The 26112-nt window shown below is 39.5% G+C and overlaps 1 protein-coding gene and 1 long non-coding RNA gene across 8 annotated transcripts; one reads left to right on the plus strand and one right to left on the minus strand.

Annotated features, from left to right (window-relative positions):
* The first annotated feature begins 1523 nt into the window (after positions 1-1523).
* On the plus strand, positions 1524-25084 carry LOC116613003 (genetic suppressor element 1). Of its 7 annotated transcripts, XM_032373547.2 has the most exons (18): positions 1524-3860; positions 8108-8504; positions 8912-9088; positions 9991-10089; positions 12636-12847; positions 14993-15076; positions 15510-15911; positions 16459-16650; positions 16884-17187; positions 17348-17506; positions 17595-17800; positions 19713-19764; positions 19861-19952; positions 20305-21063; positions 21528-21603; positions 22029-22132; positions 22336-22437; positions 22530-25084. In XM_032373547.2, the coding sequence occupies exons 1-17, from the start codon at positions 1866-1868 to the stop codon at positions 22432-22434; spliced, it is 5409 nt and encodes a 1802-aa protein (XP_032229438.1). In that variant the 5' UTR covers positions 1524-1865; the 3' UTR covers positions 22435-22437; positions 22530-25084. The 7 variants fall into 7 exon arrangements, with proteins under 7 accessions (XP_032229438.1, XP_032229437.1, XP_032229439.1 ...); XM_032373546.2 differs by having other exon boundaries at positions 22336-25084; XM_032373552.2 differs by lacking the exon at positions 1524-3860 and adding an exon at positions 5195-5474 and having other exon boundaries at positions 22336-25084.
* On the minus strand, positions 3553-5615 carry LOC125559003. The gene is made up of 3 exons (XR_007306248.1): positions 5413-5615; positions 4326-4378; positions 3553-3684 (listed from the first exon to the last, which is right to left on the minus strand). It is a non-coding gene; the product is annotated as an uncharacterized LOC125559003 (long non-coding RNA).
* Positions 25085-26112: the final 1028 nt, after the last annotated feature.

The raw sequence follows: 26112 nt of genomic DNA on the forward strand, positions 1-26112 counted from the left end.
CGTTGTTTGTCTTGATGTCGCCTGAGCCCAAACTCAGAAAGCGGACGGAGCGGACTCAGAAAGACGAATAAGGGAAGCTGGAGGTATCTAGTCTTAGATAAAAATGAAGAAATTAAAAAAAACGCCACGTTCAACAATCTCAGGTCTATAGGCCTGTGTTAAACTATTTATTACTATCATAATAAACTATTATTTATTATTCAATCCATTTTATTTATTAGACAGAAAGAAAACAATCCCAACTCTGCTTTGGACCATTTCCAGAAAAAGAAAATTTTCAGGTTCTCCAGTGAAACGCTTTGGGCTTTTTGGTCCTTAATTGTATATAGGCAATGTGGGGCTCTTTGTATTTTTTAAAGAACAGGAGGGGGTCAGAGATAAACTTGGCGCTGTTGGAGGGGGGTCCTACGTATTTTTTTTATTATTCAAAGTTCGTTTTACGGACCCCCCCCCTCCCCCTCCTCATAATTATTGTAATATGTGCAGCGGGGTAGGTAGCTAGGAAACTCCAGAACCACACCATTTATTTACGCCCGCCCTGGCCGAAAGAGAGTACAACATTGTGGTCATAATGATATAGAGTAGTTTATAAACCCCAGATTATTTCGCTTTCTCTCGTTATCCCTTCCCCCCTCTATTTGTGGTTATAATGATAGACTAGTTTATAAACCCCAGATTATTTCGCTTTCTCTCGTTATCCCTTCCCCCCTCTATTTGTGGTTATAATGATAGACTAGTTTATAAACCCCATATTATTTCGCTTTCTCTCGTTATCCCTTCCCCCCTCTATTTGTGGTTATAATGATAGACTAGTTTATAAACCCCATATTATTTCGCTTTCTCTCGTTATCCCTTCCCCCCTCTATTTGTGGTTGTAATGATAGACTAGTTTATAAACCCCAGATTATTTGTGCTCACTCTCGTTATCCACCCCTATTTGTGGTTAACGATAGCGTGGTTTGAATACCACCTGCGTCCGTGCCCCCTATTCCCGAATCCCCTCTCCCAATCCCTTGTGGTTAGTGATAGCGTGGTTTTTGAACACCTGGGCTTGTGTGAGCAGCCATGTGTAACCTTGGAGCTCTTGTTTGCACAAGTTCGGGACTCATCCCTATTCACATGCAAATCACCCAGACAAGAAAAGAATCGAGATGCGCTGATAAATCGTCATGGCGTGAACAAGCCGCAAATGACGTGTCAAAAACACCAACGGTAAAGCAATGGTATTGCAATAGTAATTACATTCCGTAATATTTGGGTGCTGGCTATGCCGATATTTTGAGTATTGAGTATACTGTTTTTTAATCGTTATCTTTAGATAAGTTGGTCATTGTTTCAATGGCACGCGCGCACAGCATCTAAACCCAGTTTGATAAAAAGGGCCCGACGTTGATCTCTTTGTTATAAAGTGTGCATTTATAGACAAAGACAAAAGATGCGCGTTCTTTGTAAAAGTGTGATTTCATAAATAACGGGGTTTACAACACAATGACATATTAGACTAAGGCAGTCAAGGTGATTTCACTGGGAAATATGTTTTCTTAATTTGATACCTAGAAACTGCGGTTATTATCTTTCTTTATGTTTCTTAGCATTATCCAAAACTTTGATTTTAACCGTTAGGTATCTGAGGGAGTGCTAATCTAGACGATCCGAAGTCCAATTCCATTCCACGCGCGCGGACCGTGCAGTGTTCTGGGAAGCCCTTCTTGTGATGGTCGAGCGCCATTTTGCTTCAGGTGATGTTAATCGCGGCGTAGTCACCATGCCATTCAGCTGGAACCGCCGTAATTAGGTCCGATGACCTGCAAGCTTGCTTGGAATTTTCAAAAGATGGCGTAAAACTCTAAGCAAGAGTGGAGCCTATGGTTAAACTAGCCCAGCAGGGCCTTGGTGCCAATGATCAGCTTCGATCATCAAATCTTGTCTGCTATATTTGCGGTGCAGCCAACGCGAATTGGCCAGTCTATTCCAAACCATCGCGATTCTCGGTAAAGAATCCTTTCTTTCCTTTCCTTGACTACCATGTTCCACCTTCAGGCGCCCGGGCGATTGACCGGGAGACGGGAGCTGTGGACGCTTGTACCGTCTGTTTCTCGTTTCTGACCCAACAATGGAGCGCGTTTGAAGCGAAAGATACGCCGATTTCTAAACGGCTGTACTGGCGCAAAAGGTCGGGCACTGACGGAGTTTCGGAAATCACGGCGGAAAATTATCAAGCTCGTTATCCCGAGAGCAGAATTTCTAACGAGTCGGAAAGAGTACGGGAAAATAACAACTCGGCCAGCGATGAAGATGCGATCCATTCCGAATCTCACACAGAAAGTGTGCCGAATCATGTTGTAAAAGTTGAAGAAAGTGAGTTTTTCTTTGGCGCAGAAGAAGTTAATGATACAGCAAAAAATACGGCTGGATCATCGAATCACGACCGTCAAGAAATGGAATCACCAAAGCCAGATAGTTCCGTAAAGGGGGCAGTTGAAATGTGCTATGTTTGCAGCCGGAAAAAGCCCAAAGAATTCATGAGAAGTGTGCACACGCGAGCACAACTGAAAACAGAAACCCCATTCTATCCATGTTTATCAAAACACAGTCCACCCGTTGCTGCACGTAAGATGGACTATCTCGGGAAAGTTTTAGTCTGTGAAGCTTGCCAAAAATTCTTATTCCGCCAATGGCAAGTTTTCCAGAAAAATAGTACACCTTTGAGTGAGAGGCAATACCAATTACGCTCTGACCCCTCCCTTCCTAGGGATCAACAGTCACAATTATCCACCATGGTCTGTTTCATATGTGGCGTCACACAACCAGCAACTTCAGGACGCTTTTTATACTCACGTAAACATACAGCAGGAGATCCATTTTACCCATTCCTTAATTCTATCACTCCCCCATCGGGTGCTATGCCGCTAACGAAACAGGGATTAACACGGGCATGTAGTGGGTGCCGTAAGTCTTTGCACAGGCAGTGGAAACAATTTGAGGCCAGTGAAATTCCAGAGGAGGACAGAGATTATAAAGTGCGTAACGAGTCTGTTCCTGCAGCATCAAACACAGATTCTCATCTTGTGTGCTATACTTGTGGAGAAATCTGCCCTGAATCAAACATGAGACCAATTTATACAAAGATTGGGGTGAACCCCCTTAAGGGTAGTTTCTGCTTTCCATTTATTGCCCTGCTTCAGCCTCGCTCAGGATGCCGTCCAATCGATAGCATGGGACGAACACTTGTCTGTAAACGCTGCTTTAGGTTCCTTCAGAGTAAATGGGAACAATTTGAAAGTGAAAAGGTACCTCATCAAATGCGGATATATGCCGTCTGTGGACATGAGAATATCAGGCTTAAAGCTAAGTGTCATGCTTGTTTTCTTTGTGGCTTTGAGTATAGCAAACAATCTCCATGGAGACTGAATTTGTATCCACAAAGTAGTGAAAGCTCCCAAGATGGAGGACCTTTTTTTCCATTCCTTGCTCATAGGGAACCAAAACCAGGGGGTAGCATGGTTGAACCAGAAGGCAGTGTTATCGTCTGCGAGGTGTGCTTTACAAATTTGATGAATCAATGGGAAGCATATGAGAGGTCTGTCATCCCTGCTGAAGGGAATCGCTGGTTGCGCAAGTACAGAGTAACAACTGTGATTTGTTATCTGTGTGGAGTCCAAAAGCCGAGGGAGTCGTGTTTACCTGTAAGCCGGTCAATAGCAACATTGTCAGCAGGTTTTAGGGTGCCTAGAGGAAGCCTGGTAGTTAACCATAGCCAGGATGTTGTGTTGTGCAGTGATTGTCATGAGAAAATCAGACCAGAAGGAATCACCAGAGATGTCAGCGCAGCACATGACCAGAGGCAAGGGTCTCAACAGGTATCAAATTGTTAAATCTAGATATGTGATCATCTTAACCCAAGGGAAAGACCCAGAGGTAGGGAGTGGGGGGGGGGGGTGGGGGGGGAGAGAAATCTTTCTACCATAGATAATATATTTTTAAGCATTTTATCAAAAATTCTTATCCGGTCACTTGGTTAATACCCAATTGTTTTTATCAGTCTCGTTTTGAAAAATCTAGTTGCAAATGCGTCCGCTTTGTTGCTAAATTTGAGCCCTGCACTCAGTAATAAATGGGAATCTTAAATCAATCAAAATTGATTGCAGAAAATTTGAGGGAAAAGGGAATCACTTATAAATCTTACTCTCATCAAATACTATATTATATACCTTACTCCTCAAATCTCAGGGGCGGACACAGGCCCCCTCGATTTTCAGATATTTGGCATGAAAATAATAAGAAATATAAGAAAATCCACAGAGGAACAATGAATCAGGCCCCACCGTTCTTGAAACCCTTGTGTGGCCCCCTCTTTTTCAAAGTCCTGGATCTGCCCCTGTCAGAAAAAAAACACAACTAAAACTGAACACTTTCAATAACCTATGAACTGCCTGTGGTAAATTAGTTAACTGGAGTCTGGGCTCCAAAAATAATAGCTCTTCTGTATTCTCAACAGGTAACCCACAAATAGTTTGATTGACACAATATTCCACCTTATTTTGCACCGGCAACTCCTCCCCTTTCCCACCTCGATTTTTTAATAATTCTAACCATTTTTAAAAGGTATTTTTATCTTTCATAACAACCTTGTGATAAGCATTATCACCTTTAACAAATGTTAAAAGCTAATTTTTAAAAAAAATACTGAATTAGCGAACGTGTTATGTAGGCCTGTGTTTAAATTCAAATTAAATTGTTTAAGGAATGTGACCTTTCTAGTGTAAAACATCCATATGATATTTTATTGTTTATGTGAAGTTTTCACATGAGAGACCAAGCAGAAAGAGTTAGCTGAGTATAGTACTCAAGTGACATTTCTTTTCTATGTTGAGTTTTAGGGTTCAATAATTTTCATGCTTGGAAAAATTTCAAGAATTAGGGAAGCTGTGATTGTTCTTTTGAAATTCAATACTATCATCTTTCAAGATTGGTTATTTTAGTGCTGTTAACTCAATCAATTGGTTTTGGAGTTTATTATTCAAATGTATTCATTCCTTATTCATTCTTGGATAAACATATCAAAGCCTGTAAGGTGGTTGGTTAATGCAGGCAGCTGAATTTACATATGAACAGAACAAAGAGGGAACAGGTGGCAAAAACACAAACACACAAATCCAACCATTGCATAAAATCCCAACAACCTCAACTCAGTATTGTGATTTTAAATTCTAAGATCTTCAGTCTTTTTAGGGTTTCTACAGGGAAATTAAAGTCAATGGATTTATAGTTTATAAAGGTCTGCTTTATTTACCAAATAGAGAAGATGTTGTTAAATTATGCATTGATGGGCTATTGGATCATGAGTTTTGCAAATAGGGCACAAAAGACCAAGAGTAGAAGAGGAGAGTTTCTAGGGAGAATCATTCCTACCATTGCTAGTTTCATCTAACTTTGCTCAGCATCTCTCAAAGGGCTGTGGGAACCATATAAAGGTTTGTTATCAAGACGTATTGGCCGGATTATCAAACAAAGGGCACACAGGGAATTCTATTCTCAACCTGTAGCTTTCTCCTTAGCATGTACCAAACTGTTTTGTAAGCACATTGTTCTTCATTTAGGCAGTGCAGATGTCACTTTATGCTAATTGCTTCCCCTCGAGATCTTCCTACAGTTCAGTATTTAATTTACGTTACTAGATTAGCATATATTATCCTCCATGAATATGATTAAGGTCCTTTCAGTGCACCTCAGACTTTTCAGAGGACACTGTGGCTGGATATCTTGCACATTGTTATACTAACTAGGAGTGTGGGATCTTTGGATTGTTTAAGAGCTGAGGGAGTTCATGATAAGAGGTTTGTACTCCTAGAAACCCAAATCAATCAGACAAAAGCCACATGTTTAAAAAGTAAGTCAACTCGAGTCATTTCCCCGTGTGTGACTATCGCTAATATGATAATAGAGGATTTGGCTTAAGTTTAGCTAAATTTCAGTCCTGTGATTTTCCAGCCTTGTGATAATAATTGCCTTACTGCGAGATCTTAGTTGATTTGAGGTAAGACTGTTTTGTAATATTGTCTATCTGCTATGTTTGGGGGATGAATGTTACATGGCCATTTATGAAAGCCCAAAATATTGACAGCATAATCAGTGGAGGAAATTAATCAGGATTCATCGTAGACTGTCATTACCACCATTTTTTAATCAGAGGAAGCTTTTTAAAGTGGAATGCATAAAATAGAACCCCTCAGTTTCTTTAGTTTGATTCATGCGAGTTTCCATTTGATAGTTTTTGAAATCTATTCAACTAAGCCCATGTGTCTGATCTATTGAAAACAGGTTATATTTGCCTCAATATTTTTTCTTTCCTAAAATGCTTAACTAACAGAGATTGTACTGATATCTGAGTGTTTTGTGTTTTTAATGCTGGTTTAAACTTGGGCTTAGGAAAGAAAATGTTTTGATTGTGGGCTGTTGTGTTTGGGGGAATTTTTTATGAAAGTTTAATGAGCCTCTGAGAGATCTCCATGCTAAATCTCTCTTCAATTCTCATGTTAAAAATTCTCTCCCACTATCAGTAAATCTTGAAATTATCACTTATTACATAAGTTCCCTTTTGTAGAAATGTCCAAATTGGCATTTTAGTTGTTAAGGAAGTCTTTCTACACGATATCAAGTACTTTAGTGAATTATGTTTGCAGTGACACTGTTATTCTAGTTTTGATGTTTTCTTTGTCACTTAAGTCCACAGCAGATTTCATTTTATGTAATTTTGTAATGTCTTGACTTCACAAATTATAAATTATAATTTTTGTTTAAAAATTTTTAAGCCAAGATTATTGATGCCTTGAATAAACATTAAAGCATTTCATTTTCGCTCACTTGTGTTAAAAATTTTAAAAGGAATCTATGCAATATTAAATGTTTTTGGAAGAACAAATAAGCAACAAAGGTATAAGGTAAAGAGTGATAGAAAATGCATTTTTTTGTACCATGTCTCATTTTATTATTATTAATTGCGCTTGTCAAACCAAGGAAATGAATTAAAAATTGTGAAAAAGCTAGAATGCTAAGTAAATTTCATTTTAACACATTAAAATGTTTTTGTCCTTTTTTGTAATAATTAAACAAATATTGCTGTGTTTGAAAGGACCTATTATTCAGTATATGTGTTGACTCTATCAAATTAATAAATAGTTTTTATCACTAGTAGGTTGCTACCCAACAGGCAAAGATACTAACATGAGCTATTTACTTTTTGTAAAATTCCTTTTTTCCTCATTTCTTTTCTATCTGTTTGCACCTGTTGTGATCCGTTATTGGGACATACATCAGAAAGCTTTTTGTTTTAATGCTCTCTTGCTTAAATGGCAAGTTGGATCTCTTTACTAACAATACTGTCAAAATCTTTAAGAAAAAAAAAATCTATAATTGACAAATGAGACCATTTTTAATAATTCTCCTCAATCAATAGGAGGGTTTCTGTAGCTATTTCTTTGTTAAAACCTTTTTTTTAATTCTTTTATGCTTTGCCTATTATTAGATTATTTTGTCTCTTGTTGGTTGAGGTTTCCAGACCTATCAAGACTCTTGCATTTAAATATCATGTCATGCTCTCCTGTTGAGATACACATTTCTCACGCTGGACTGTCATATTGTTAAATAAACTTTGTTTCAAGGTTAAAAGCCACTTTTACTTTTTGATTTGTCTTCAGTTTAGGTAACCTGAAATTGAACCATTTAATGGGTAAATTAAAAAAAAAAAAAATTTCTGAGGTGAGCCCCTCCCTCACTGTGCTATGGCCACTCCATGGAAATACACTCTTTCAGAAAATTCTAACTTCTTACTCAGCTCACAGGAAGTAAAGTTGTGCTATTGCTGCTTTAGTGATCACTTATGTTCACTCAAATGTTGAAAAGTGTCCCGCAAGAATATGTAGGTTGATAGGTATGATATTTAGTAAAGTTTCTGTAATTGCTCCATGATTTTAAAGGGGTGGTTCCAAGCCCCTAATGGCCCGGCAGAAAAGGAACCCATGGATTCAACCCCTGGGACCACCAGTTTAAATCAAGCATCAAAAAATTTCACCTTCATCATTATTTAACCCAACTTATTTTTCCACAGATAAGCACTGATCCCTATAATAATCACCCAAAGCCACAAGGTCAGTCAGTAATTGTCATAGATTCCAGTGGAAGCGACACCGAGGATGCTAGCCCTGTGAAGCAGGAAGAGTTTCAACCAAGAGTGAGTCCAGTAGGCCATGCCGCATCTTCCTCCATGCACTTCACCGCATCAGCCTCGCCCGGAGTCCCACCACACATGAGTAAGGAGCGACCAGTTTCAATCTCCCCTTCTTCAAACCTACAGCCAGCATCGAGAAGAAGCTTTGCTGCGGAACTTCGAAAGCTTGCAAGCAAACAAGCGATGCCCTCTGGAAGTGCTTGCTCTCCTGTGTCATCTCCTGGTGGGTCGAAGCCAGGATCTCCAAATCTGTCGCTGAACAGTTCTCGTAGTGCAGGTTTGTTTGGTTGTTTATTTCTTTTTTTTCTTTATTGGTTTACTTCTTTGCAATTGATCAGTCACAAAAAGGAATTCCACTTAAATTCCAACTTACATGACATTTGTTTTGTTTTTGTTTTAAATATTCAAAATGCTAGTGATTTTTAAAAATACATTTTTTTATTATTTCATTCTTCAAGTCAATAAGCCATGAAACTACCAGCATGATCTTGCCTGAGTTAGTGGAAAACACCACACTTGCATTTGAAATACACAATCAAGTTATTTTGAGTGTAAAAAATGTTTATATAAAATTGGCATGCAACAGTAACAAGGAGGAAAATAAATTGCAGTGTAAACAGGAAACCTATGATTCTGTCTACCTCTTTTGTTTTGCTTACATAAAATCTGTTACCCTATTGGCAGGCATGTCTCCATCCAGGAATTCACCTGTGGTGTCCAGCACTCCTCCCATCTCCCGCCCGGAACCAGCCCACAGTGCCGAGAGACTAGCTTATGGGACAGATAGAGACCTGAAAAGTATATCGACGCCCCCTATGCCGCCAATCCCAGCGCTTGACCCAGACCACAGGAATCAAACAGGTCTTGTCTTTTTTTTATTATTATTACTTTCGCTGAATTGGATAATTAATTAATGGAACAATCATCCAACTGCATCCAGCTGCTGGAAAATACTAAAAACATGGAAACTCTAAAATTTCACCTGCTATACTGTTTTGCGTGTTCTTAACAAAAGATTTCAAATTTGAGTCAAATGCAACATTGGAACATAGTTTCCCCGTCTATTATAGGGTGGGTAATGTTTGGTATCATGGAAACGAGGCTACTGTGCAACTTGATTTTTTTAAAAGAATACATTTTTCTCAGAGTAAACCTTCAACTCCTAGAAAACGGGTCAGGGCTTTTGAAGCTCAGTTGATTTAGATGGGTGTTGATGTGGTATTTTAAAAGGAAAAAACAAGCATTTACTAGAGTCTTGTTTTCAATTGCAGCAGAACACTTATAACTTAGATAGCTCAACCTCCCTGATAAGTCAAACTGACTTCACTTTTGTTATTTCTACTTGGATAGCCTATAACACGAGGTTCTGGTATAAAAAGCTTAGCTCCGCCCACAAAAAATTGCGTCTTTTTTAAAATTCAAAATGGCGGGGCAGAAGCAAGAAGGGGGGAGCATAACTTTTCGTTTGAATGGGCATAAAATATAATTTAACGTGTAAAACAATCAATACATCTAGTTTATTTAATCACACATCACCCAAAAGTCGTCTTTCCAACCGAAAAAAATGTTTACAATGAACGGGGGGCTCTGACATTTTAAGGTGTCCTGGGTAAAAATCTTCCCTCCCCCCTCGGTGTATTTAATGAACACTCCCTAAGCTCAGTCATAGAGGCCTTACTTATCATTGCATGTAAAGAGGATAGGCAATGCTATTACCTGTCCTACTTTTCCACTTTTCCTGACGTTGATTATGATTGAACCAGGTGATGGGACTGTCAGCCAGAGTGGCCACAGACCCAACCCCTCCCCCCTGAGGAGTGCACATGAGGTTCTTCCTGGGGTATATGCTACCAGACCAGGATGTAAGTCTGCAATTTTATTTACTTTTTTGAGATATTCCTAACTGCTCATCCGTGCTATTATTAAAGCCATATACCCCTATGGTCAGTCAATCATTCAGTCAGTGAAATCTTGGAGGGCGGTTGAGAGTTTTATATTAAATTTTTAGTTATAGTTTGTCTGTTAAAAAATCAACTTGTTGGGTATACATTTTTAGATCACTGTCTTGAAATAAAAAAAAAAATAAAAATAAAAAAAAAAGATTTCTCCGACACCTCCCCATAAAAGATTCCCTCCCCCACAAAAAAATATTTCAATCCTTACACTCATTTGAAGTATAAAGTACCACAGGTAAATAGAATAATTTTTAGCCTGGCTGTAAGGAATTTTTGTGTAACACAATGACTTTAATTCTCTTTATCCTCTTGTACTATTAAATTATAAGGAAGAATGACAAAGGGGATGTTGTGGTGTTGGGAGTTATGAATAATAAGCTTTACAGTTTTTAACCTTGTTTACCTAATTCTCATATTGCACCTGCCACTCCATAAGCTTCTTGTGCATTCAGGGGCTCAGCCAAGAATAGCCCTGAATCTTCCCTGTCCTTTCCCATTGGCACTGTGGTAAATCTTGCAGCTAGCTTGAACAGTTACATGCTCAAAGCGTATTCAATTTTTTAATCTTGATACAGTGACTATCAATTTAAACCTTAAGGTACAGTGGTTTTACTCAGATTAGAATTCAGTCTGTATGAGAAATCTCTTTTATTGCTGGCAATGCTGGAGATTATGGTTTAGATTATATTATTCAATTACTCTGTAAGATATGTTTAGGGGATTTTCTACATGTTGTATGTACGAATTCTTGAAAATTAATGCAGAGAAGCTGGCTTTTATTTGTTGTGCATAATTTATTAGATCAATGAACTTTTGTAGATTTTAAAACCATTTAGATAACTGGTGATTTTAATGGAGAGGATTTGATCAACCCTAACCATTGTCCCATTTAGTTTTGGAACTATTTTCATATTTTGGATGCCCAAGCCTCTAACTATAACTAATTAAGACCTTTTTTAACTTCCTTTGATCAATATTAGCTCCAAAAAACTGTTGTGTACACCAATGCGGAAATATTTATAGAATTTTAGTGTGACATGATTATCAATTTTGTGAGTTAAATGCATTTTGCATGCACAACGCCTGATATACCCATTGAAATGATTTTAAACCCATTAGTTATGGTTGAAACTTCCTTTTCAGATTTTGTAGATTTTAAAACCATATTTAGATTACAGTATATATTATACAGGGTGACTTTTACTAGCTTAACCTTGGGAAGTCTTATTTGAATCTTTTTGAATTACTCAATTTACCTCATATAGAGACCAATAAATAGTAATCTATTTCTACTGCTGGGTTGAATTATATTAACTGACATTTTTAAATATATTTTTTGATCAATTTACAATTTGTTTATATTTTAAGATGTATGATTATCAGAGAGCAAATATCATGCCCTTTTAAATTTTTGTGTAAAAGTCAGTTAAACTTTCTTTGCAATTAAACCTCAATTATTAGACTACTAGAGTGCAATTAAAGAACTCTGTCAGAAGCCCTGAAATCTCGTAGTTATTTAGCAAACATGTATATAATAAATGTTATAAAAATGGTAGCTGTTTTATAAACCATGGCCCTGGAAATATGAATATCAAACACCATAGTAATAATTACTTAGAGTTCAAAGTTGTATTTTATTTTTGAGTGCTTAATTAATTTGAACAAAAAAAAAGAAACCTACCTTACATTCTTTATAAAGAAAACAAAGAAAAAATAGAGTTATGAAGATTAAATGAGCAGCACTTTAATTATGAGGAGAACACATCTGCCAAATATTTAGATTACACTTATCTATCACATTTCAAAATGGTTAATAAAAAATTATATCAATGAAATGTATGTTTTTGAATCAGGTAATGCAGTCACATTACATTTAGCAACTAATGCTGAATTGTCAATTTTTGGGTTAAGGGTTCTCCTCTATTTTCTTGGCTTTTAGGGTGATATAGCTATAAAATCAATTTGTCTTGCACTAAAGTGTGTTTATTTACTCAGTTTCTGTGCCCCACCCTCCCGTCCCAGATATTCAACTTTAGTATAAATCTACTCACATTCTACCACAAATCTCGCAATTTGATTGGCTCCCGTACTCACTATCCATTGAGCCATAGATAGTGAGTAGCAAAAAAGCAGACGAAAAAGCCACTTAAAGCAAAAGAAACTAAAAAACCTTTATTCAAATTCGAGAAATTTGGTTCACAATCCTTTTTAGTAAATGTATTTTCAATCCTTATAAAAGGACACTAAAAGTAATGAAGACTGCAGGGTTTTGAAGCTTAAGTTTTCAATTTTTGTTTATCTGGGCGCGCTGCAAACACCAGTTGTATACGTTCGCAGAACTCGTAGTCTAATTGTTAAGTATTGATTTAAAGGTCAATACATCAATGCTGTATTTCACTCTTTCTGTAGTAGGAGGGTGAAAATTCAACTCATTTTTTCTATTGTATCTACAGATCCTCACGAGCCTTCTACAATGTTATCAGAGCAGTTCCCTGGTGACCACGCCCCACATGCGTTGCCGTACTATCTGCAGGGGGCAAAGCCTGACATGCCAATGTTTTTGCCTCGGGCGGGGCCCATACCAGGACCTCCACCACTGTTAGGCTCAAAGCGAGAGGGTCCTGATGCCCATATGTCTCAATTCTATCCAGCACCCTTCCCACCGGTAAGTACAACCTCTCCTTTAGTCACTTTTCTTTACCTCATTGTAAATCTTTAAAATGGCCATATTCACATTAAAATAATTGTTATGCTGTCACCTTCAACTGGCCAAACAGTTTAAATTGACTTTACAAGGAAAAAGTAAAGAGGTTATTCTTTTTTTTAAGTAGAGCAAGTAAATTTATTGCATTATTTCAGTTTTGTTTCAAATCAGCACAGCAATTTCTCCTCAAATTGAGATCAATAAATAAGCACAAGAATTCCTTCTCAGAGGCAAATTGATATCAATTCTTGTCAGTGTTCTTTGGCAATGTTTTATTCAACACGGAACCACATGACAAACAAGTAGCTACTTACACAATATACTCTAATTTCTCTTTCATCACATGGTTTAATAATAATAAGTTTAATTCAACCTTTCGCAGTATAGACTGGATTACAGGTGAGTCAGACATACAAGTAAGCACTACAATTAAGTACAATTAATCAAATGTAATCAGCATATTTAACAGTAACAAACTCGTTGAGACGACTTGTATTCGTAGGCCTCTGATACAATGCAGAATTAGACCTGAGGTTATACTATACTAAGTATAAGTTATATAAACCATATATACTTATATGGTTTATTTTAGTTTTGATTTTTTATGGTAGTGTAGTTGATTTATGTGTAGTTATGATTTATGTAGTTATGATTTTTTAGTGATTTATGTGAAGTCAACTTCTAAGTTCATTTATTATCCCGAGGGGGGAGGGGGGTGAGGATTTTGATAAAAATGAGGGATATAATTAGTTGACCCCCCCCCCTTCAGGAGTAAATTTTTTCTTGCCCCTCCCCCCTAACGCTTTCTCCATATTTTCGGTGCCCCCCTCCTCGAAAACCAAAGAAAGAAGGAGCAAAGGAAGGAACGGCAATGACAATGTCTAAGGAACGCGAACGTGAGGGGAAGGAGTTGAATAAAAACATTAATTCAGAAAAAGTAGAGGTACTCAATTTCTCAAAGATGCGACTAACTCCAGGTTTCAACCTGATAATTGTTGATGCTATAGATGACGTAAAAAAGGCAAAAAAAGGCTTTTCGATCTTCTCCTTGCAAGAAGAGAAATGAAAGAGAGGAGAATCAGATATGAGCAAGGATTTTGATGATGGAGAATCAGTGCTTATAGCATTAAAACGTTTTGTTTATATCTAGATATGGAACATAAGCACTTTATAATATTATATAGTGGGGAACATAAAAAAAGATGTATTTAGGGTGTATACAGGTTTGCATTTCATAGATAAAACGTGGCTTAATCAGGCCTGTACCCAGGATTTATCTTGGGGGGAGCACGAAATCCTAGAAAGTGGACCTAACTTTTTCCGGGGGGGGGGGGGGGGGGGGGGGGGGAGTAAAAATGTGGCCACCCCCGAAAAAACAAAAAGGATTTTTTTATGCATTTGCATTATCCCCACGGGATGTTTATTGTCAGATTTGGCCACATACCATAGTGTTCTAGCTTATACTTTATAGTTTTGTCTACAAATAGCATGTCTATTGAGAACCGAAAGTGGACCTTCGGCCGTCGTGGGGGGATGCATTCTCACGTCCTGTACCCCCCTCCCCCCGGGTATGGGCCTGTTAACATGTATCCTTGACTCCTGGATTTTGCATGCCAAATAACTACCCCCAAACCGAGACAAGTTAAACCAAGAAGTCTGATTTGACACTTTGTCAAATTATATAGTAGAGACACAGACAACACCCAAAGGAATTTTTAAAAACCAAACACTTTCAACCCCTCCCCTTTAGAACTCGGAAAATTTTCCAGGCCCCCCCACAGCATCCTCACGCCCCCCCCCCCCCCCCAAATCGGGATAATAAATGAACTTTCCCTAACTGCTATAAAGATATTAAATGGGCTTTTCCTTCAAAAATCACATATAACATGGGTTTGCTCTTTCCTTCATTTAGTCACTTTCTTCTTCCTTTCTCTATTCTTGATTCCAAAAATCATCCTTCAGAAAAATAGTTTGTTCATGCTTGATTCCACCTAGGATAGCAATTTGAAGAAACAAGCCGAAATTAGTTTTGGTTAGTTTTTCTCCTGAAAATAAGAGAAAAAAGTTTTTTTTTCCTAATCAGCCGGCTTTCCTTGTTTTTGATAGATGCTGGACTCGGCTGATATGCATTTTGAAACTTGGCGACAACGCCGAGCGGTGGAACACCTTCGCCAGCAGCATGAACGACAGGTATTGCACCCAGTGTGTGATCATATCAGTCGACGCCCATTATGTGCGAGAATAAAGTAGTCAGCACTGTTAAAAGCCTCACTGTCTGTTACTTCTTTGGATGAGCTTTTCTGTTTTTATCTACTCTTTTTTATCAAATGTTTTTAAACTTGTTTTTATTCAAGTTTTTTTTCTGTTGGTATTACGCCTCAGGACAAGCTATGTCGCCTTCTCATCTTTCCATTTAACCATTTCTCATTCTGTTATCTTCTCTTCCCTAAACTTTTTCTAAATTATAACCATAAAATAAACAAATCTTTAATATTATAAGTATATGTGGCCATGCATAAATATTTTGATTAATCCTATAATCTTCAGTGTTTTCTGACAAGAAAGAATATCAAATATAGATTTTTATGAAAAACAATTTCAATAATAATTTGCTTTTGTATAGGACATTCTTGGGCGCCCCCACCAAGACCGCAGCTCCCCAAAGTTGCCATCAGCTGACAAGGACAAAAAAGACTCAGAAGGCCCCCCAGGGGAATCACGAGACCAGGGCTCCATGTCACAAAGAATGTACTACTTCAATGAGAGCACCAAACCTCCATCGTGCCCTGTGCATGGACACGGAACCCCACCCGAGGGGCATCATAAACATCGACACAGGGGCAGTCCAGCAAGTGAGCAACATGGTGACAGGCCTGAGAGGCCGCCAGAAGAGTTGAGCAGGATGTATCTACCTCCACACCCTGATGGGGCGGCGTTGATGCATCCATTCTTAATTCACAGGGAAAGCCCCTTCACTGCGCATCACCTTGGCGACAGACAAGTTGAGATGATGCGCGAGAGACAGGTATGGATATGGTTGCTTTTTAAATTGATTTCTACCCAATTTGCCAGGGAATCCCATTGGCTGCATGGGTGGTGAGCATGTCAGTAAAAGGCTTTCTCTTTCTGTTGCACTATCCACAAATCTTACAACTTAGGCAGTCAGAGCCGCCTTACCTCCTTGTTTCTGTTTTTATCTGTCAGTCTTCCTATTACTCTGTTTATATTTCCTTACATTATTGCCTGACTGTCTCTTTTATTGCATGTGGAGATGGGACTCAAACCTAAATAAATTTAAAATGTTCTACTGATCCTGATATTATTATTATTATTGTTGTTGTTGTTGTTGTTGTTGTTTTTGTGCTGTTGTTGTTGTTGTTGTTGTTATTGTTATTATTGTTGTTGTTGTTGTTGTTGTTGTTGTTGTTGTTATTATTATTATTATTATTATTATTATCTGTTATTATGAATGAGTGTTTCTGATAATTCTACAATCTTACCAACAACCATTGTCCTCATTTTAATGTCATTTTTTGCACGCACAAGGAATGAACGCTTTCTGATAATTTTAGGAACTTCTGCATCAGCGCCTTATAATGGACCAACGGGAACACATCAAGGCTCGTGAGGAAGAGTGGCAACGGCGTCAGCAGCACTTACGTCAGGAGAAAGAGGATCGGCAGCGTGAGCTATCCCAGTACCGACATCAGGTCCTGCACCGCCATGAGCACATGGGCATGGAACCAAGGCGTCCTGCTTCTAAGGTGTGATATAAGCCAGGATATAGAATCATGTTATGATCATCTTAGTGGAAATGTGTTGATAAGGTCACCTTCTGTACCCCCCAAAAAACTATTTTTATTTAAAGGTACAGTATAAGACAGGTTAAATTTACAAAAAATTATATTGTTTCGGGCCCTCCATTATCACCACAATTGCCCCACCCCGCCGCCTTCTTCCCATTTTTAACAGGTTATGGTTCTTTTTCTTCTTCCAGAGCCCAAGCACAGTGGAGCACCACCCAAACCACAGCCTCCTTCGCCATCCATACCATCTACCATTCCACCCTCCCCCTATTAGACAGCCCTTTGGGGACCCTCACAGGAAAGATGCACACTTGACGGATGCTCACAAGGAGGGGCACGTGCACCCTTATAGTTACCATAACAGTCGATTTGAGGGATTCCCGTACAGCCGGGATATGATCGTGACTAGTATGTCGGCAGGGGAGAGGGGGAGAGCAGTTGAGGGGGAGTGGCCACGGCATGGTAGACTCATGTTTGTTAATGGGGATTTAGCAGGTGAGGAGCTCAAGATGAAAGTTTTTTTTTCATATGCTAGACAACTATCAGTCCTAAAGGGGCAAAGTGGTTTAAGCCTCACTCAATTGTCAACTCTACAAGTTTTTCCTATGAATTTCAACTCCATCGCACTTATTACTCCTTTCTGTTGTTGCATCAGATGTAGAAATGAGGAGGACAATGTCACCTGGACTACATCAACGCATCAAAATAGAGAAACCGGAGAGAGAGTCCAGTCCACCTGTTAGGGTCAAACATGATGAAAGCAAGCTCAAGTTCCTTGAGGGACTCGGCCTTGTCACCCTCGATCGCAAGAAAGGTGAGTCACGTGTATCCAGATACAGAAACTGTCCCCCTGCCCTTACCTACAAAGCTAGCCACACCTCTGACTTTGTATTCACTTGCAGAGTTGACTCATGGCGATCCCAACGCCAGACGAAAGTTTACAGACTCACCACTGATCGTTGAGGGGACAGGAAGTCAGAACCCTGCATCAGGGGAGACACAAGTTACTAGAGAAGAGGCTGGAGACACCAGCAGTGATGGCACAAGTGAGGGGGATAGCGGGACAGGCACCAGCACCGACACTGATGTCTCGCAACAGTATGCAGAGGTTAGTTTCTATGGGACAGAGGACATCTTGCCTGCTCATATAGCCTGACATCCTTGTGCAAAAGTGAGCCAAGGGTATAGGACTATAGGGCATAGCTGAGAGGTCCTTGCTGTACATGCTCATAAAGTCAGACATCTTTGTGCTACAGTGACCCAAGGCTGTGGGACTATAGGGCATAGTTGAGAGGTCCTTGCATGTCCATATGGTCAGACATCCTTGCGCAACAGTGAGCAAAGGCTAGAGCGTATGGGACTTGCAGAGGGTACTTGTGTGCTAATGTAGAGACTTGCAGGGGGTACTTGTGTGCTAATATAGAGACTTGCAGAGGGTACTTGTGTGCTAATGTAGAGACTTGCGGGGGGTACTTGTGTGCTAATGTAGAGACTTGCGGGGGGTACTTGTGTGCTAATGTAGAGACTTGCGGGGGTTACTTGTGTGCTAATGTAGAGACTTGCAGGGGGTACTTGTGTGCTAATGTAGAGACTTGCGGGGGGTACTTGTGTGCTAATATAGAGACTTGCGGGGGGTACTTGTGTGCTAATGTAGAAACTTGCAGAGGGTACTTGTGTGCTAATGTAGAGACTTGCGGGGGGTACTTGTGTGCTAATGTAGAGACTTGCGGGGGGGGGGGGGGTACTTGTGTGCTAATGTAGAGACTTGCAAAGGGTACTTGTGTGCTAATGTAGAGACTTGCGGGGGGTACTTGTGTGCTAATGTAGAGACTTGCGGGGGTTACTTGTGTGCTAATGTAGAGACTTGCAGAGGGTACTTGTGTGCTAATGTAGAGACTTGCGGGGGGTACTTGTGTGCTAATGTAGAGACTTGCGGGGGGTACTTGTGTGCTAATATAGAGACTTGCAGAGGGTACTTGTGTGCTAATGTAGAGACTTGCGGGGGGTACTTGTGTGCTAATATAGAGACTTGCAGAGGGTACTTGTGTGCTAATGTAGAGACTTGCAGAGGGTACTTGTGTGCTAATGTAGAGACTTGCGGGGGGTACTTGTGTGCTAATGTACAGACTTGCGGGGGGTACTTGTGTGCTAATGTAGAGACTTGCGGGGGGTACTTGTGTGCTAATGTAGAGACTTGCAGAGGGTACTTGTGTGCTAATGTAGAGACTTGCAGGGGGTACTTGTGCGCTAATGTAGAGAATTGCGGGGGGGGGGGGTACTTGTGTGCTAATGTAGAGACTTGCGGGGGTACTTGTGTGCTAATGTAGAGACTTGCGGGGGTTACTTGTGTGCTAATGTAGAGACTTGCAGAGGGTACTTGTGTGCTAATGTAGAGACTTGCGGGGGGTACTTGTGTGCTAATGTAGAGACTTGCGGGGGGTACTTGTGTGCTAATGTAGAGACTTGCAAAAGGTACTTGTGTGCTAATGTAGAGACTAGCAGGGGGTACTTGTGAGCTAATGTAGAGACATACAGGGGGTACTTGTGTGCTAATGTAGAGACTTGCAGGGGGTACTTGTGTGCTAGCGTAGAGACTTGCAGGGGGTACTTGTGTGCTAATGTAGACGAGAAGGATATGGAAAGCTGTACAAAAATTGTCTGAAATTAATCTACAGTAGGTTGTGATTCCCCAACATTGGGCTTTGCAACATGCGGGTGCCCTGGCCCTCCCTCCATATAAGATAGACTTTTCTTTACAATCTCTTAAACTCACCCCCCCCCCCCCCCCAACTCATGATGTATTTTGATTATCTATGCCCCCTCTACTCAAATACATCGCCACTTCCCCTTTCCCCAAGACATGCTATGTTAGCCCTTGTGACTTCTTTTTAGCATCTGTGAAGTAGACTCTGCACAATTCTTTCCCTGGATTTCTTCACCAATGTCACCCTATATTTTTTCAGTATTAGCTTGGCTTGCAATTTTTTTTATTTGTCACTAATGAGATGCTTTATTTCTAGAAATGTGAGTTTTTTGCAAGACTTGGTCTTGTTCCCCCTCACACCAGACAAGGTAAAGCAGTTTTGATATTTTGTTCTTACCAAATTTCTCCCAGCTTCTGGGAAAGAAACCGTTTTACTCAATTTCAAGTCACACACTTGTTTTTAGAAATGGAACAGTCTTACGAGATAAAGCGCAGCGAACGTAAGAAGCGGAGAAGGAAAGGCCGAGGCAGACCCTCTAAGCGCCCACGGCGAGAGGTAAGTAGATGCAGTAGTAAGTTGAGACCAGGATTGAAATCCCATTATGTTTCATTGCACAGGATGCTAAGAGGGTGTTTTAATCGTTTATTTCAATGCTATTGCAGCATAAATGCTGAATAACAGCACGGTCAGGAACACATAAATATATACACAAAAAATATATATAACATGGTGAACTCTGGGAATCCTTCTAAAAAACCCTTTTCAAAGTCCCCAATTTTCAACCAATTAAATTTTTTTACCATGCGAGATCATTGAACCATCCACGTTATGTAAAGCCCTTACAAGGAAATGACATTTTCAAAGTGCTTTCCAGCCCTAAGAAAACCATTGATGATCTATTTTACAGGATGAAGAAAACTCTGAGAAGGGACGGTCACCAATCGATTTTGATGGACCATTAACTAGACAGAAACAGCAGCAGCTGAATGAGCTCCTATCACAGTCTAAAGATGTCCAGCCAAAACCCCAAGAGACAAATGATGAAAAGGCAGCTCCTGTCAGGATAAAAACGGAGCATAAGGAGGAACCTGAGCCACCATACATGTTTGACAAGCAGGAAGGCCATTACAGAAGGGCAAGGGATTCTCCTTCCTCTGAGAACCTAGCTAACAGGCCACCACCACGCCTTACATTATCCTCATTGACTAACATGGAAGATCCATTTACAAATTATGAGGCCTCAACGTTTCGGCCTCCTTATCTCAGACATACTGGACTCTTATCAGTCTCTCAGGACTCCATGCATATGGACCCACGTGTACACCCTGAGGCTCGGCTACACCCGGATAACCGTCTACACCCTGAGGCCCTATTACACCCTGATAGTCGCATTCCATCAAGCCATAGAGTTCAACCAGAAGCACGCCTGCACCCTGAGGGAATACCTCATCTGTCGGAAGAGGTAAGACTGACCACGCCCGTCCGTCCTGAGCCTGTTAGAAGCAGAGGGATATCACTAAGTGAAAAGGAGACAAGGGACTATCTGTCGCGAAGGTCTTCCCCAGGACGGTCCAGCGACTATGGACGACAATTTGGATCCATGGCTGGACAGCATGGGAGCAGCTTTGAAAAGTTTGCTGACCATCAATCATCATCTGGAAGCAAGGTGGGTTTTCTCGTAACAAAAAGGTTTGCCAAAAAGGTGTGCCACTCCAGTCTGGTTATCTTCCCTATAAGAAATGTTACATGTTGAGGGGGTACTGCCCTATTTACATGACAAGGGGTGGGAAGTCTGGAAGGGCTAAAGATTTCTTACTACAAATAGTACTCTGAATATAAACTTTATCCAGACAATAAACCAGGACTCTCAGCATATATTCTCTAAACTACAAGGCCTATAGATGCAATTTACTTGAACCAAGTTTACAACAATGCTATTCACCAAAAAATCTTCACTCTTATGCTGTCTGAAATGTGAAACCTTTCAAAATAACAATTAACATGAGAAATGGTATATTCTAAACCATACTCATAATAGGAAATTTATGGAGCCTTCTTTTGGAGTTTGGTTGTCCTTAGGGTTGGGCTCATCCGCAGTAACTAATGTCATGTCTTCTTGTTTTATGACAGGATGTAGACAGCAATGAGAGATATAGGTGGCCAGGAGTTGAAAAAGTCATGAAAGCTTACTTCTTACACAATGGAGGTAAAACAACATTATAGTCAAGCTTTTAAAAACCTTAAATTCTACTTAATCTATAATCCCATGATCTCTGATTTAAAATAATAATTCTTAAAAAACAATCAACATGGACAATTTTCATTATGGAATTAGGATTAGGGGAAGAATTTCATTTTGCTTACATCAGTCTTGTCACTATGTCAGACTGCAAACTGTATTGATGGTATGACAAAGCTAATAGACCAGAACATATGTACTAGTGGAGACTATGACAAATCGTTTGGACAGTAGAGTAAACCCCCTTAACCACACCCTCAAGCGACCTTTTCTTACAACAAAGCAATATCCATGGCTTTGCACCCCAATTGGCAAACTTTGGCTTCACATCTACCAGTTTTAATATCATTTTTAAAAGCATTTTAATGGAGTTTAAAAAACCTTCTTTTCAGAGCGCAATATGGAGTTATCATATCTTCAGGACAATGCAAACATGCTCAAGTCTCATAACGTATCCCTGAACGAGGAAGCAAACGCCCTCAGCAGTCAGATGACGGTAGGTTGCTGTAGGACAGAAATCACATGGTTGGATCCAGGAGTAGGCTGAGCTGCACCCAGCCCATTCTAGAAATGTTGCTTTAAAAATATAAAGAAAATGTGGTGTTAAATCACCAGAAACTTGACAAAGCTAGATTTTTTAAGGAAACTAAAGGTTACTTGTTATGTATTCACTGATTTTTTTAGTTGTTTTTGTTTCAGAATCTTGCACAGACTAAGCGTCAACTGCTGGAGGAAAAAAAAGTTTACAGACAGGACCTTGATCGTCTTCACTACTTCATGCAGAGCTTCCAGAGATAGCACATCTCAGGATTCACTGGGTTCAGATAGCACATCTCAGGGTTTACTGGGTTCAGATAGCACATCTCAGGGTTTACTGGGTTCTGAGATAGCACATCTCAGGATTCACTGGGTTCAGATAGCACATCTCAGGGTTTACTGGGTTCAGATAGCACATCTCAGGGTTTACTGGGTTCAGGGACAGCACATCTCAGGATTCCCTGGGTTCTGAGATAGCACATCTCAGGGTTTACTGGGTTCAGGGACAGCACATCTCAGGATTCCCTGGGTTCAGAGAAAGCACATCTCAGGATTCCCTGGGTTCAGAGATAGCTCATCTCAGGGTTTACTGGGTTCAGAGATAGCTCATCTCAGGATTCCCTGGGTTCAGAGAAAGCACATCTCAGGATTCCCTGGGTTCAGAGATAGCTCATCTCAGGGTTTACTGGGTTCAGAGATAACACATCTCAGGATTCACTGGGTTCAGAGATAGCACATATCTCAGGATTCACTGGGTTCAGGAACAGCACATCTCAGGATTCACTGGGTTCAGAGATAGCTCATCTCGGGATTCACTGGGTTCAGAGATAACTCATCTCAGGATTCACTGGGTTCAGAGATAGCTCATCTCAGGATTCACTGGGTTCAGAGATAGCTCATCTCAGGATTCACTGGGTTCAGAGATAGCTCATCTCAGGATTCACTGGGTTCAGAGATAGCTCATCACAGTATTCACTGGGTTCAGAGATAGCTCATCTCAGGATTCACTGGGTTCAGAGATAGCTCATCTCAGGATTCACTGGGTTCAGAGATAGCTCATCTCAGGATTCACTGGGTTCAGAGAAAGCTCATCTCAGGATTTACTGGGTTCAGAGATAGCTCATCTCAGGATTCACTGGGTTCAGAGAAAGCTCATCTCAGGATTTACTGGGTTCAGAGATAGCACATCTCAGGATTCACTGGGTTCAGGGACAGCACATCTCAGGATTCACTGGGTTCAGATTTAGCACATCTCAGGGTTTACTTATATATACCTGGATCCTTCCTCCGTCTCATTATTTGAGACTCTTCGCTGCTAAGGAAAGAAAGTGCCAGATCCTCAAGGAGTATGTTCTCTAAGTTAATTTTGAACACAAGGCTATGCTGCTGACTTTCAAAAATCAACTTATTACTGTCCATAAAAACTAAGATACAACAAGAGAAGAAAATTGATGTATTTTGTACTTTGGCCGGTTTTGTCATTTTGTCTAAATGTTATTACTAAACATGTTGGAAAGAAAGTCAAAGAGACTAAAAAGCGAATAATGAAATAAGGCTTGGTTTTGGAGAAAAAAAAACCTGGCCTCTCTACTGAAGTGCAATCACAATTGTAGAGGAAAGAATCAAGCCCACAATCACCTAAACCTTACTTGATGTGTACTTATGAGAATCATCAAGCATTCGATATTTTAGGAAATATATTTCAAATTAACAAATAGATAAAACTAGTCTTCCAAGCAAACATGCATCCATTCTTTTAATAGAGTTTAACTAAATACCCAGTCTTAATATGAAGAAAATGTTAATTTTGATATTTAATAATTATATTATATTTAATATTGGCTAAAGCTGTCAGTTTTTTTGTTCAGTGTTAAGTTTGGATAATCAGAAAAACAAATTATGTTCTGCCATTTGTTTACATCAAGTTTGTGTATGGAATTTTAGGTGTCATGATTTATCCAATAACAAACAGATTACCAACAGAACCTAAAAATTCATGGGGTTCTACCATCCATCTCTTCTAATGGTAGTAAAATAGTGTAAACTACGGCCATAAAGTGAAGGATTGCATGGAAGTGGGTTATTGGTGTAAATGTCAAGAATTTAACAAGAGTTTTAGGGCTGATGGAATCCATTCTTTTTATAATGCAATCAATTGAAACCTTTCACTTTTAGTTACAAATTTAATGATAATTTATACAATTTTTATCTGCAATGGTAAATTCTCATTATCCCATGAGAAATGCTACTTTGAACTGTTGGGAGTGACTGCCGGAGGTTGTACTGAGTCAAACTTTAAAGCTGCATTGTCACCAGTTTACTTCCGGTCGATTACGTAACAGCAGTGTGTCTTTTGGAAGTTTCTTTGAGGATTTGACTGATAATTTAGAGCGGATGGCCCGTTTTACAGAGCGGATCCTAATAGATTCTTTTGACGGTTGAGGTTTCCAACGGACCTCCGGAAGTAAACTGGTGACAATGTGGCTTTAATGAAATGCTGCAAAATACTCCTAACCTCTCAGTGGTGGATCTAGGGGGGGAAGGGTAGTTCTCCTGCTTTTGACTGAAGTTTCTACAGAATGGGAGCATAAATGTTTTTATATTGGTGCTCGACCCTTTGAGAAGTTTAGAGCAATTGATTGATTGTATGTTAACCAACCACCTTTCAAACTGTGACTACTAGCTTGGTCAATCTTTTTGATAATCACTCCCCTCCTAGAGAATGAACATTTCTAATAAGTAGCAAGCATTTGTGAGATACAGTGGTTTCTAAGCTATTGGCTCTAAGCTATTTAAAGGTAATCCCTCGTAAGTAGATATAATCTAGTTTAGATGATTTTTTAAAGATATATAAATACTCAAGTTGTATAGTAGCATAAAAACAAAAACAAATAAAGCTTTTATCTGAGAACCAGTCTTTCGTTTAAATCAAGGATGCAGAAATTTTGAAATAATCTGATATTTAAAAATTATCCAAATACAAGTTTTGAATTGGCAGGCAACATTGTGGAGGTTGATTGGGGAAGTTTTGGGTATTTTTTCAACATATCAGTTGCTGCCTGGTTGCCAGCGGTAATTGTTTAAATGTCGATTAGCTAAAGGATCACGTTTTCTGTGATTACACCATCAACCGTAGTTAGCAGAGGGGACCGATTGGGAAACCCGGTGAACTTCAAAGAGACATTTTGTTTTCTTATTTCCAAGTTACCTGTCCATGATAGTGCACAAGGGTATGGTACAAGAGATTATATGGGGTAAACAAAAAATTGTGTTATTCGCATCAATACCGCACTTCGATCTTTAGTATTGATGCAGACTCACAAACGTGACTGTATTTGCAGTGAAAGCTTGCTGAGTTTGTTTGATAGAACTCTACTCACTATAGAATTTTGGCACCGCTTGTAACTTGTAAAAAAAATAGAGAAGGCTGTATAAAACTAGGGCTGTAGAGCTTTGTAATAAAGACAAAGATTAAAAAAAGTGAAAATAAATCGCAAGGTTTCAAATAAATCAATAAACAACTTGTGCAAATACACGTATTCATAAAAAATCTCATCCATATGTTTTTCTGTACTGTATGCTTGGTTTTTACACATTTGTGATCATTTGACAGGGTTGTTCAATATCAGAGAATGCCTACTGTTTATGTCCATTGAAGCTCGCCCGGTTTTCTAACAATCTCCCTTTACTAACTATTCATCAACTGTATGCAAAAAGCATACAGAGAAAAATTGAATGTTGTGTGGTCCAAAGTCTGTAGTGGATCATATCTGCAATTGGGCTGCCTTTCTATCCATTTACAGAGCTATCTTCCAAGAAAAAAAAAAACAATTAGGGATCAGATAGCAGTGGCCTTGTGCCACCTTATACTAGATGGGAGAAACATTTAAGATATCCCATGGAATTTTATAGGCAAAAGGTATAAAAATCTCTTAGAGA

Source organism: Nematostella vectensis, chromosome 13, assembly GCF_932526225.1.
Source record: "Nematostella vectensis chromosome 13, jaNemVect1.1, whole genome shotgun sequence".
NCBI lineage: Eukaryota > Metazoa > Cnidaria > Anthozoa > Actiniaria > Edwardsiidae > Nematostella > Nematostella vectensis.

Excerpts from the sequence above, each read along its gene's own strand:
- LOC116613003 (XM_032373546.2), top strand. The coding sequence starts at position 1,866 with ATGGTTAAACTAGCCCAGCAGGGCCTTGGTGCCAATGATCAGCTTCGA. Across the intron at positions 9,089-9,990 it reads AGACCACAGGAATCAAACAG|GTGATGGGACTGTCAGCCAG; the intron begins GTCTTGTCTTTT and ends TGATTGAACCAG. Across the intron at positions 21,604-22,028 it reads TTACTTCTTACACAATGGAG|AGCGCAATATGGAGTTATCA; the intron begins GTAAAACAACAT and ends CCTTCTTTTCAG.